Raw genomic sequence first — 13,034 nt, forward strand, 5'->3', positions numbered from 1 at the left:
CCTTTAAATATAGAAGTTGTTCGCCTTGTACTTTGCATCAAGCATTTCTCTACAACTTGACCAATTTTCAATTGCTAACAAACAAAGGGAATTTGGTATTTTTTTTCACCCAACTTTTAACCTAAATCCAATGACGGTGAGATATATATTATATACAGTTGAAGTCGGAAGTTTACATACACTGATGTTGGAGTCATTAAAACTAATTTTTCAACCACTCCACAAGTTTCTTGTTGACAAACTATAGTTTTGGCAAGTTGGCTAGGACATCTACTTTGTGCATGACACAAGTCATTTTTCCAACAATTGTTTACAGACAGATTATTTCACTTATTCACCGTATCACAATTCCAGTGGGTCAGAAGTTTACATACACTAAATTGACTGTGCCTTTAAACAGCTTGGAATATTTCAGAAAATGATGTCATGGCTTTAGAAGCTTCTGATAGGCTAATTGACATCATTTGAGTCAATTGGAGGTGTACCTGTGGATGTATTTCAAGGCCTACCTTCAAACTCACTGCCTCTTTGCTTGACATCATGGGAAAATCAAAAGAAATCAGCCAAGACCTCAGGAAAAAAAATTGTAGACCTCCACAAGTCTGGTTCATCCTTGGGAGCAATTTCCAAACGCCTGAAGGTACCACGTTCATCTGTACAAACAATAGTACGCAAGTATAAACACCATGGGACCACGCAGCCGTCATACCGCTCAGGAAGGAGACGCCTTCTGTCTCCTAGAGATGAACGTACTGTGGTGCGAAAAGTGCAAATCAGTCCCAGAACAACAGCAAAGGAACTTGATAAGATGCTGGAGGAAACCGGTACAAAAGTATCTATATCCACAGTAAAACATGTCCTATATCGACATAACATGAAAGGCCGCTCAGCAATGAAGAAGCCACTGCTCCAAAACCGCCATTAAAAAAAGACTATGGTTTGCAACTGCACATGGGGACAAAGATCATACTTTTTGGAGAAATGTCCTCTGGTCTGATGAAACAAAAATAGAACTGTTTGGCCATAATGACCATCGTTACGTTCGGAGGAAAAAGGGGGACGCTTGCAAGCCAAAGAACACCATCCCAACCGTGAAGCACGGGGGTGGCAGCATCATGTTGTGGGGGTGCTTTGCTGTAGGAGGGACTGGTGCACTTCACAATATAGATGGCATCATGAGGGAGGATATATTGAAGCAACATCTCAAGACATCAGTCAGGAAGTTAAAGCTTGGTTGCAAATGGGTCTTCCAAATGGACAATGACCCCAAGCATACTTACAAAGTTGTGGCAAAACGGCTTAAGGACAACAAAGTCTATATGTTGGAATGGCCATGACAACGCCCTGACCTCAATTCCATAGAAAATCTGTGGGCAGAACTGAAAAAGTGTGTGTGAGCAAGGAGGCCTACAAACCTGACTCAGTTACAGCAGCTCTATCAGGAGGAATGGGCCAAAATTCACCCGACTTATTGTGGGAAGCTTTTGGAAGGCTATCCGAAACATTTGACCCAAGTTAAACAATTTAAAGGCATTGCTACCAAATACTAATTGAGTGTATGTAAACTTCTGACCCACTTGGAATGTGATGAAAGAAAGAAATAATTCTCTCTACTATTATTCTTACATTTCACATTCTTAAAATAAAGTGGTGATCCTAACTGACCTAAGACAGGGACATTTTTACTTGGATTAAATGTCAGGAATTCTGAAAAAAGTGAGTTTAAATGTATTTGGCTAAGGTCTATGTAGACTTCAGGCTTCAACTGTATATACACTTTACACCAAATGTAAATCAAAACTAGATGTTAAAATTACATCTGTTCCCAGTGGGAAGAGAACATTTAGCCCTTCAAACCATCTCACCCTAACCGGTTTCAAAGCATTTTCAGGTCAGGAATCAATTCCAAGTAATTGTATTGTACTCAACAAGAAAAAGACAACACAAACAGATTCTATTTCACAGGGGGGTTTCTCACCAATTGGGTTGATGTCAAAAAAGCGTACAGGCGTTCGGAGGATAGAGATGAACATGCGGTTATGCAGAGACTGAGCAGCTTTCACCAGCACATTGAACATCACCAGACTCCTGGCAAAGCCAAAGATGACTGAGGCCAGAGTCAAACCTGAACACAGAGAAGGTGACTTGTCAGTCATTACACGATTTTCCAAAGCTTCCTCCCAGGTAAGGGGACAACCTCATACTCACTTGGAAAATATTCCCATTCTTTGAAGGGAGAAGTAAATATACAGTATATTTAGGAATGCTCATCCTCTGTATACCTGCATAAATACCCATGTAGAAACCGAGGTCCAATTCTTGAGTGATGTTGAGGCCATTTTGGACAATCACAGTGCTGTTAATATTGAGTTTCTCCTGCTCTCCTACCCTGTCAATCAAACAGCATTGTTATTTGAATGTTCACAATGCTATGGTCCAACTGAACTGTGAAACATATAATGAACTACTGTAACGATAGATGCTTCTTACCAATAGGCCAGCCACCAATCCTGAAGAACATACGCTACCTGTGGGTGACAAATTACATTATAGTTGATTCGATCATTGCATTGTCATTAGTTCCAATGCACTGATCTGTTCAGAGTTAGATTTTGCACACATCTATCAGAAGTCAAAATGCTTGTATTTACTGTAGATGCTATGAGGTAGAATGGTGACATATGGATATTCACTGCCTGACATTTTGGATGCGTTAATACCTCTGCGATGAGACTGAGGAGGACTGTGCCCAGCATAACCAGGATGCTGGCTCCTGCGTTTAAGTACTTGAAGTATAGGCTGGCACCGATGTTGCCCTCCGATCGGCTCTCCTCTGCTATTGTCTGGACAGGCTCCTCCTGGGAAGGAGACATGGACAGATAATACCCTGTTAACTAAGGGACGAACAATCAGGGAGACTTCAAAATTAAAATCCTCCTAGTGACTGGATAGGAAGTGGGCGGAGTTTGGACCCACCGGAAGCTGTTTAGCACCATCTTTAACAGAGTGCACGGAGGAGGTGTGGGAGACCACTGAATTCTGGGAGCGAACAGAGTCCTGGGAAAAGGCGTGTTTGAGCACTGAGTGATTGTTGTTGGTTTGTGGCTCCTCCTCCTCGTCCCTCTTCAGCAGGGAGGTGAAGTCAACCCCAGAGTGCTGCAGCTCGGAGTATGTCCCCCTCCCTACCACGTGACCCTGAGACACACACACACGCACACACACACACACACACACGTCACACCCTGCCCAACTTCTGGAGTCTGTATTCATATGGAAATGTATATGCCTTTGGGTGAACTATTCCTTTCATAAAGATTGACAGAAGACGTGTTATGTGCTCAACAAATTAAAAGGTAAGCAGAAATGCACCTGTGGTCATATGTAGGTTACAAAGCATGTGTAGAATGTTAAACCCTGCCAGGAACACACCTCCTTGAGGACGAGGATCTGGTCCGCTGCTTGGAGGTACTGCAACTGGTGGGTGACCAGGATGCGGGGCTTGTTCTTCAGAATACCACAGATACACCTGGACATACAGACACATGGAGAGAGACAGACACTTTAAGAGCAGTTTCAACCTGCTGGTGAAGGCCTAAGGCCTGTTCTAACGTCAGAGAATCCACATGACCCTGAACATCCTTTTACTTGTAAATGCTATACAAAAACCCATTCCTGCCCTAAAGAAGCAGGCAGTAAGTAGACCTAATCTGAGTCTGGGAAGAATGTAGTTCAGTTGTACTAAAGGATAGTGGGGCAAGTTGAGCCAAAGGGTTAGTTGAGCCACCCTTTATTTCTAGGAAACCATATGCAAAATGAATCATGTGACCAAATAAACTCAGCAAAAAAAGAAACGTCCTCTCACTGTCAACTGCGTTTATTTTCAGCAAACTTAACATGTGTAAATATTTGTATGAACATAACATTCAACAACTGAGACATAAACTGAACAAGTTCCACAGACATGTGACTAACAGAAATGGAATAATGTGTCCCTGAACAAAGGGGGAATCAAAAGTAACAGTCAGTATCTGGTGTGGCCACCATCTGCATTAAGTACTGCAGTGCATCTCCTCCTCATGGACTGCACCAGATTTTCCAGTTCTTGCTGTAAGATGTTAACCCGCTCTTCCACCAAGGCACCTGCAAGTTCCCAGACATTTCTGGGGGGGAATGGCCCTAGCCCTCACCCTCCGATCCTACAGGTCCCAGACGTGCTCAATGGGATTGAGATCCGGTCTCTTCGCTGGCCATGGCAGAACACTGACATTCCTGTCTTGCAGGAAATCACGCACAGAACAAGTAGTATGGCTGGTGGCATTGTCATGCTGGGGGGTCATGTCAGGATAAGCCTGCAGGAAGTGTACCACATGAGGGAGGAAAATGTCTTCCCTGTAACGCACAGCGTTGAGATTGCCTGCAATGACAACAAGCTCAGTCCGATGATGCTGTGCCACACCGCCCCAGACAATGACGGACCCTCCACCTCCAAATCGATCCCGCTCCAGAGTACAGGCCTCGGTGTAACGCTCATTCCTTCAACGATAAACGCGAATCCGACCATCACCCCTGGTGAAACAAAACTGCGACTTGTCAGTGAAGAGCACTTTTTGCCAGTCCTGTTTGGTCCAGCGACGGTGGATTTGTACCCATAGGCGATGTTGTTGCTGGTGATGTCTGGTGAGGACCTGCCTTACAACAGGCCTACAAGCCCTCAGTCCAGCCTCTCTCAGCCTATTGCTGACAGTCTGAGCACTGATGGAGGGATTGTGCGTTCCTGGTGTAACTCGGGCAGTTGTTGTTTCCATCTAGTACCTGTCCCACAGGTGTGATGTTTGGATGTACCGATCCTGTGCAGGTGTTGTTTCACGTGGTCTGCCACTGCGAGGACAATCAGCTGTCCGTCCTGTCTCCCTGTGGAGCTGTCTTAGGAGTCTCACAGTATGGACATTGCAATTTATTGCTCTGATCATATCTACAGTCCTCATGCCTCCTTGCAGCATGCTTTTCAGAGTCAGTAGAAAGGCCTCTTTAGTGTCCTAAGTTGTCATAACTGTGACCTTAATTGCCTACCATCTGTAAGCTGTTAGTGTCTTAACGACCGTTCCACAGGTGCATGTTCATTAATTGTTCATGGTTCATTGAACAAGCATGGGAAACCCTTCACATTGAAGATCTGTGAAGTTATTAGCATTTTTAAGAATTCTCTGAGTTTTAGGAAGACGTCATCATTTCATAGTTGCACCATACCTCCCCAAATCATCTTGCTGCTCAATGTGTAAATGTATATTTTTAAACTGTAGTGCATTGTTTTATGTTGTAAATGGGTCTGAAACTTTGTGAGCTGCTATTTTGTCTCTCTTGTAAAGTAATTATTTATCTCAATGGCACGAGTCCAGTAAAATAAAGGTTAAAAAAATGCAACCTGTTTAGCTGAAACTGTGGTTCACTCACTGTTCAAACAAGTGTCTCCCGACCTCAGCATCCACAGCACTTAGAGGGTCGTCCAGCAGGTAGATATCAGCATCCTGGTACACAGCCCTGAGACACAACAAGGCTTTCAGATAGAGACTGGAGGATATTCATCTATTGAATGTACCTCAACTCATTTCTACTCTGGTATGAAGTGGAGCTGTGGTCTTACCGGGCCAGGTTCACTCTAGCTTTCTGTCCCCCACTGAGGGTGGCTCCTCTGTCCCCTATCAATGTCAGGTCCCCGTCTGGCAGCAGCTCCATGTCCTAAACACAAAAGTGATAACAGCGACAACAGGGGTTAACAGTCATAGAACACAAAGCCACTACAACCACTGCAAAGCTCCTAGAATAAATACCATGAGAGCTCCATTCAGTGTGTCTTACCCTCTTGAGGGCGCAGGCTCTCAGGACCTTCTCATACTTCTGAGGATGGAGCTCTTTGCCAAACAGGATGTTGCTGCGGATGGTTCCAGGGAACACCCAGGGCTGCTGGGAGGCGTAGGTCAGCTGACCTTTGACTTTCAACACCCCCTTGTCATGAGGCAGCTCCCCCAGGATAGCGCTGACCAGAGATGACTGTGGGAGATGGGAGGGTAAACAAGTGAGCTGGCTGATATGGCTTACTACATATTTTACTATATATACTGTGCATAAGGCTGTGGCGGTCACGAAATTTCATCGCCGGTGATGGTCAAGCAAATAAATGCCGGTCTCACGGTAATTGACCGTTAATTAGCCAACACATTTAGCATCTTCTGGCTTCAACACATAGCCTACACATAGGCTATTCTGTGTTGAGCAGTTAACAAAGATGGGTACTCCTATATGCTTAATATAGAATTATTAATGTAACTTTAGTTGTTCTACAAATGTTGGACTATATGTTTTGATTTTTAATACATTGTAAGGCTGCATGATGTGACTAATGATGAATTGAAAAACGTTGCATGAAAGGCATGAGCTCTGCTTTGTTATTTTACACAGGCTGTACACACTTCATCAGTCTCATTCACAATTTGACAAGCACTTGATAATGCCTCAAATTTCCCGGCGGCATCCCCTTACATCCCGTGTGGCTGTAATGCCCCCTAAAGAAATCCATGCCTTTTGCAGCCAGTGGCCACAGTGCCATTGGGCTGAATATAATAATTATAATTCCCTTCTCCCAGAGTACTGTATTCTCCGAAAAACCTCTCACTCACATGGCTCTTCATCACCTGATCGGGTCTTTCTCACAGGCTACAAGTGAAGACAGACATGTCGGTGACGCAACTGCGGGCGTCCTTATTCAATTCTGAGGTGCATATCGAAGATATTGGAAGAACTGTCCACATGTACTTTTTGTCAGCCAACAAGATGAGTGGGCCTAAAGAACAGTAAAAACACTAGCCTATGTCAATCTACAATTCCCCATAGTAAAAAAGTTGACCTATTCTATTCTGTGTGAGAAAGATATATTACCAACATAGTCTGGGACAGTTGTGGGAAGTGATAGAACCCATATTAATACAACCACCAGCATCAATAAACCTGTTTTACACAATGAGGCTGACGCAACAGATCAGAACGTTTAGCTTAAAATGTTGGTGAACTACTTGGTTATTTCTTCACATTATATGCGCAGCAATGCTATAGGCTATAAGTGTGAATGTTCCATTAGCGGGAAAATACCATTATCAAAAGTAATGCTTTTATTATTAAGGTGCATTTTTATGGTAAATTCTTACCCAAACTTGAAACTCAAGCGCTGCTTATGTATGCAAATTAGGCTCTACAGCCCTTGTAAAGCAAATGAATGTGCTTAATTTTAAGAAGTTATTTGGCCACTTTAGTTGTGATACAAACCTTATCGAAACATATAGGGCTACAGTGAGGGGAAAAAGTATTTGACCCCCTGCTGATTTTGTACGTTTGCCCACTGACAAAGAAATGATCAGTCTATAATTTTAATGGTAGGTTTATTTGAACAGTGAGAGACAGAATAACAACAAAACAATTAAAAAAAACGCATTTCAAAAATGTTATAAAATGATTTGCATTTTAAATGTGGGAAATAAGTATTTGACCCCTCTGCAAAACATGACTTAGTACTTGGTGGCAAAACCCTTGTTGGCAATCACAGAGGTCAGACGTTTCTTGTAGTTGGCCACCAGGTTTGCACACATCTCAGGGGGATTTTGTCCCACTCCTCTTTGCAGATCTTCTCCAAGTCATTAAGGTTTCGAGGCTGACGTTTGGCAACTCGAACCTTCAGCTCCCTCCACAGATTTTCTATGGGATTAAGGTCTGGAGACTGGCTAGGCCACTCCAGGACCATAATGTGCTTATTCTTGGGCCACTCCTTTGTTGCCTTGGTCGTGTATTTTGGGTCATTGTCATGGTGGAATACCCATCCGCGACCCATTTTCAATGCCCTGGCTGAGGGAAGGAGGTTCTCACCCAAGATTTGATGGTACATGGCCCCGTCCATCGTCCCTTTGTTGCGGTGAAGTTGTCCTGTCCCCTTAGCAGAAAAACACCCCCAAAGCATAATGTTTCCACCTCCATGTTTGACGGTGGGGATGGTATTCTTGGGGTTATAGGCAGCATTCCTCCTCCACCAAACACGGCGAGTTGAGTTGATGCCAAAGAGCTCCATTTTGGTCTCATCTGACCACAACACTTTCACCCAGTTGTCCTCTGAATCATTCAGATGTTCATTGGCAAACTTCAGACGGGCATGTATATGTGCTTTCTTGAGCAGGGGGACCTTGCGGGCGCTGCAGGATTTCAGTCCTTCACGGCGTAGTGTGTTACCAATTGTTTTCTTGGTGACTATGGTCCCAGCTGCCTTGAGATCATTGACAAGATCCTCCCGTGTAGTTCTGGGCTGATTCCTCACCGTTCTCATGATCATTGCAACTCCACGAGGTGAGATCTTGCATGGAGCCCCAGGCCGAGGGAGATTGACAGTTCTTTTGTGTTTCTTCCATTTGCGAATAATCGCACCAACTGTTGTCACCTTCTCACCAAGCTGCTTGGCAATGGTCTTGTAGCCCATTCCAGCCTTGTGTAGGTCTACAATCTTGTCCCTGACATCCTTGGAGAGCTCTTTGGTCTTGGGCATGGGGGAGAGTTTGGAATCTGATTGATTGATTGCTTCTGTGGACAGGTGTCTTTTATACAGGTAACAAACTGAGATTAGGAGCACTCCCTTTAAGAGTGTGCTCCTAATCTCAGCTCGTTACCTGTATAAAAGACACCTGGGAGCCAGAAATCTTTCTGATTGAGAGGGGGTCAAATACTTATTTCCCTCATTAAAATGCAAATCAATTTATAACATTTTTGACATCCGTTTTTCTGGATTTTGTTGTTATTCTGTCTCTCACTGTTCAAATAAACCTACCATTAAAATGATAGACTGATCATTTTTTTGTCAGTGGGCAAACGTACAAAATCAGCAGGGGATCAAATACTTTTTTCCCTCACTGTATGGGCTAGGCTACATAAGGTGTGCAACTATGATTACAAAAAGTGATAATATATAAGTGATAGGCTAATATTGTCACCCATCAGACTATTCTTGATTTAATATTGTCTTTACATATACTAAAGCTGTCATCAAGGCAAAGGGTGGCTACTTTGAAGAATCTCAAATATAAAATACATTTTGATTTGTTTAACACTTGTTTTGGTTACTACATGATTCCATATGTGTTGTTTCATAGTTTTGATGTCTACACTATTATTCTACAATGTAGAAAATAGTAAAATATAGAAAAACCCTGGAATGAGTAGGTGTGTCCAAACTTTTGACTGGTACTGTATATATATTTTTATAATGTTTGCAAACTGATATGACTTGTTTTGATTTAAAATAGACCATTATCATGCACATGTCTCAAAACAGGGGCAGGGGAAACAAATTAATGTAATCTATGCACTTAAATAGCGAATGGAGTACACTTTTCCTGTGGTTAATTTTGTTGGCCAGCCGGCCTATACTCCTGTTGTAAAGAGAAGCAATGTGCTTAATATTAGGAAAGTTGAGAAATAAATACAGTAGGCCTAGCCTATAGAAAGCTACTGGGATCCTCCTCTTTTTAACAGAGGCCACCACTCTGTTTTCAGACGCAATTGCATAGCCTATAGAAATGTTGAGCTCATGGTCTCTCATGAAGTGTTTGATAAGATTTTCGATACATTTGCATTGATGTCAGAGTGATTAGAGGGACAATAGAGTGCTGAGTACCAGGCAGTTAGTAAGTTTGGTAGGCTACTAATGACCATCAGATCTTGGAGAAGCCTAGTTCCTGTGACTAAATGGTAACGTGGACATTGACTGCCTTCATGACTCGTGACTACCGGAGTGGCCTTAATATGGTCACCGTAACAGTCCTAACTACGCATGACCTCTGACCTTTCCAGCCCCCACAGGTCCAATGACAACAACGAGTTGCTCCGATTTCACTGTGAGTGACAGGTTCTGGAGAGACGGGGCATCCAGACACTGTGGAGATAGAAGGGAGGGACATTTCATAGCAACACATGACAGGACAGGTGTCTTCTTGTTTTGTACAGTGCCTTCGGAAAGTATTCAGAACCCTTGACTTTTCCTCACATTTTGTTAGTTTTGATAGGTTTGGATTTCTGAACTTTAAATGTTATTAGTTGTAATAGAGACCTGAGGGGTGCCAGTATTTGGCCCGTATCACTTAGTTTCCTGCCTAGCAATAAAGATGCAATGTTTGTTCAGATGTGTAGGAGGAGATTCAGCATAGGAGAACGGGTTAAATATCAGTGCTTGTGTAAATGTGTCTTTGTCTAATGCAGCTGTATTGACCCTCGGGGAAGAATAAACTTGGTTTGAGCTTTCATAGTGTCCGTAGAGTTTTTACTCTGAGAATTAGAACATAACAGTTTTCAGCTTTGTTCTAAAATTGTTTAAATGATTTTTTTCCCTCATCAATCTACACATAATACCCTTCAATGACAAAGCAAAAACAGTTTTTTGGAAATGTTTGCTAATTTCCCCCCAAAATTAAAAACTGATATTACATTTACATAAGTATTCAGACCCTTACTAAATACTTTGTTGAAGCACCTTCGGCAGTGTTCAATCTTGGTTTCATCAGACCAGAGAATTTTGTTTCTCATGGTCTGAGTCTTAGGTGCCTTTTGGCAAATTCCAAGCGGGTTGTCATGTGCCTTTTACTGAGGAGTGGCTTCCGTCTGGCTACTCTACCATAACGGCCTGGATGGTGGAGTGCTGCAGAGATGGTTGTCCTTCTGGAAGGTTCTCCCATCTCCACAGAGGAACTCTAGAGCTCTGTCAGAGTGACCATCGGGTTCTTGATCAGCTCCCTGACCAAGGCCCTTCTCCCCCTATTGCTAAGTTTGGCCGGGTGGCCAGCTCTACGAAGAGTCTTGGTTGTTCCAAACTTCTTCCATTTAAGAATGATGGAGGCCACTGTATTCTTGGGGACCTTCAATGCTGCAGACATTTTCTGGTACACTTCCCCAGATCTGTGCCTCGACACAATCTTGTCTTGGCGCTCAACGCACAATTCCTTCAACCTCATGGCTTGGTTTATACTCTGACATGCACTGTCAACTGTGGGACCTTACATAGACAGGTGTGTGCCTTTCCAAATCATATCCAATCAATTGAACCAATCAAGTTGTAGAAACATCTCAAGGATAATCAATGGAAACAGGATGGACCTGAGCTCAATTTCGAGTCATAGGGTCTGAATACTTATGTAAATAAGGTTTTTCCTGTTTAATTTTTTTTATACATTTGCAAACATTTCTAAAAACCTGTTTTCACTTTGTCATTATGGGGTATTGTGGGTAGATTGCTGAGGATTTAAAAAAAAAAAATCAATTTTAGAATAAGGCTGTAACGTAACATAACGTAGTAACGTAATGTAATTACGTTAAAAAAGTAATGTAACGTAGCTGAACCTCGGCAAGACGGAGCTGCTCTTCCTCCCGGGGAAGGACTGCCCGTTCCATGATCTCGCCATCACGGTTGACAACTCCCTTGTGTCCTCCTCCCAGAGTGCTAAGAACCTTGGCGTGATCCTGGACAACACCCTGTCGTTCTCCACTAACATCAAGGCGGTGACCCGATCCTGTAGGTCCATGCTCTACAACATTCGCAGAGTACGACCCTGCCTCACACAGGAAGCGGCGCAGGTCCTAATCCAGGCACTTGTCATCTCCCGTCTGGATTACTGCAACTCGCTGTTGGCTGGGCTCCCTGCCTGTGCCATTAAACCCCTACAACTCATCCAGAACGCCGCAGCCCGTCTGGTGTTCAACCTTCCCAAGTTCTCTCACGTCACCCCGCTCCTCCGCTCTCTCCACTGGCTTCCAGTTGAAGCTCGCATCCGCTACAAGACCATGGTGATTGCCTACGGAGCTGTGAAGGGAACGGCACCTCCATACCTTCAGGCTCTGATCAGGCCCTACACCCAAACAAGGGCACTGCGTTCATCCACCACTGGCCTGCTGGCCCCCCTACCTCTGAGGAAGCACTGTTCCCGCTCAGCCCAGTCAAAACTGTTCGCTGCTCTGGCACCCCAATGGTGGAACAAGCTCCCTCACGACGCCAGGACAGCGGAGTCAATCACCACCTTCCGGAGACACCTGAAACCCCACCTCTTTAAGGAATACCTAGGATAGGATAAAGTAATCCTTCTAACCCCCCCCCTTAAAAGATTTAGATGCACTATTGTAAAGTGGTTGTTCCACTGGATATCATAAGGTGAATGCACCATTTTGTAAGTCGCTCTGGATAAGAGCGTCTGCTAAATGACTTAAATGTAAAATGTAATGTAACAAAATGTGAAAAAAAGTCAAGGGGTCTGAATACTTTCCGAAGGCACTGTATATCAAAATGTGGACATTTGGGCCTCCCGAGTGGCGCAGTGGTCTAAGGCACTGCATCACAGTGCTAGAGGCGTCACTACAGACCCGGGTTTGATCCCGGGCTGTATCACAACCGGCCGTGATCGGGAGTCCCATAGGGCGGCGCACAATTAACCCAGCGTTGTCCGGGTTAGGGGAGGATTAGGCCGGGGGGGGGGCTTTACTTGGCTCATTGCACTCTAGCATCTCCTTGTGGCGGACCCGGGTGCCTGCAGGCTGACCTTGGTCATCAGTTGAATGGTGTTTCCTCTGACACATTGGTGTGGCTGGCTTCCGGGTTAAGTGGGCGGGTGTTAAGAAGTGCGGTTAGGCGGGTCATGTTTCAGAGGGCGCACGACTCGATCTTCACCTCCCGAGCCCGTTGGGGGGGTTGCAGCGATGAGGCGCGATCGAAATTGAGGAGAAAGTGGATAAAGTACAAAAAAAGTAATAATACATGTTTTATAAAACATGTGGACATTAAACATTTGAACCTGCCAGAATATTCACCTTGTCCCAGTAGCAAATTAAGTCCTTGATCTCAACAGAGGCGTCTTTCTTTTCCTCCAAGGTGAATCTCATGTTGGGTCTCTCAATCTCATCCAACAGAAGGAAATTCTGTGGGTCAACAGAGAGATGATTCAGCCAAACAAACCTTACTAAACTAC

General features: G+C 44.0%; 1 protein-coding gene across 2 annotated transcripts in view; it reads right to left on the reverse strand.

Moving 5' to 3' along the window:
* LOC106574545 (ATP-binding cassette sub-family C member 4) overlaps positions 1-13,034 on the reverse strand; it is a 57,498-nt gene that overhangs the window by 13,175 nt on the left and 31,289 nt on the right. For both annotated transcript variants that reach the window (XM_014150502.2, XM_014150503.2), the window contains exons 9-19: positions 12,877-12,984; positions 9,872-9,961; positions 5,857-6,048; positions 5,642-5,736; positions 5,452-5,538; positions 3,430-3,526; positions 2,977-3,195; positions 2,721-2,858; positions 2,491-2,528; positions 2,283-2,389; positions 1,979-2,125 (exon numbers count right to left, since the gene is read on the reverse strand). In XM_014150502.2, the coding sequence (XP_014005977.2) occupies positions 1,979-2,125; positions 2,283-2,389; positions 2,491-2,528; positions 2,721-2,858; positions 2,977-3,195; positions 3,430-3,526; positions 5,452-5,538; positions 5,642-5,736; positions 5,857-6,048; positions 9,872-9,961; positions 12,877-12,984 (1,318 nt within the window). The remainder of the gene's footprint in view (positions 1-1,978; positions 2,126-2,282; positions 2,390-2,490; positions 2,529-2,720; positions 2,859-2,976; positions 3,196-3,429; positions 3,527-5,451; positions 5,539-5,641; positions 5,737-5,856; positions 6,049-9,871; positions 9,962-12,876; positions 12,985-13,034) is intronic.

The sequence above is a fragment of the Salmo salar genome, chromosome ssa16 (genome assembly GCF_905237065.1).
Source record: "Salmo salar chromosome ssa16, Ssal_v3.1, whole genome shotgun sequence".
NCBI lineage: Eukaryota > Metazoa > Chordata > Actinopteri > Salmoniformes > Salmonidae > Salmo > Salmo salar.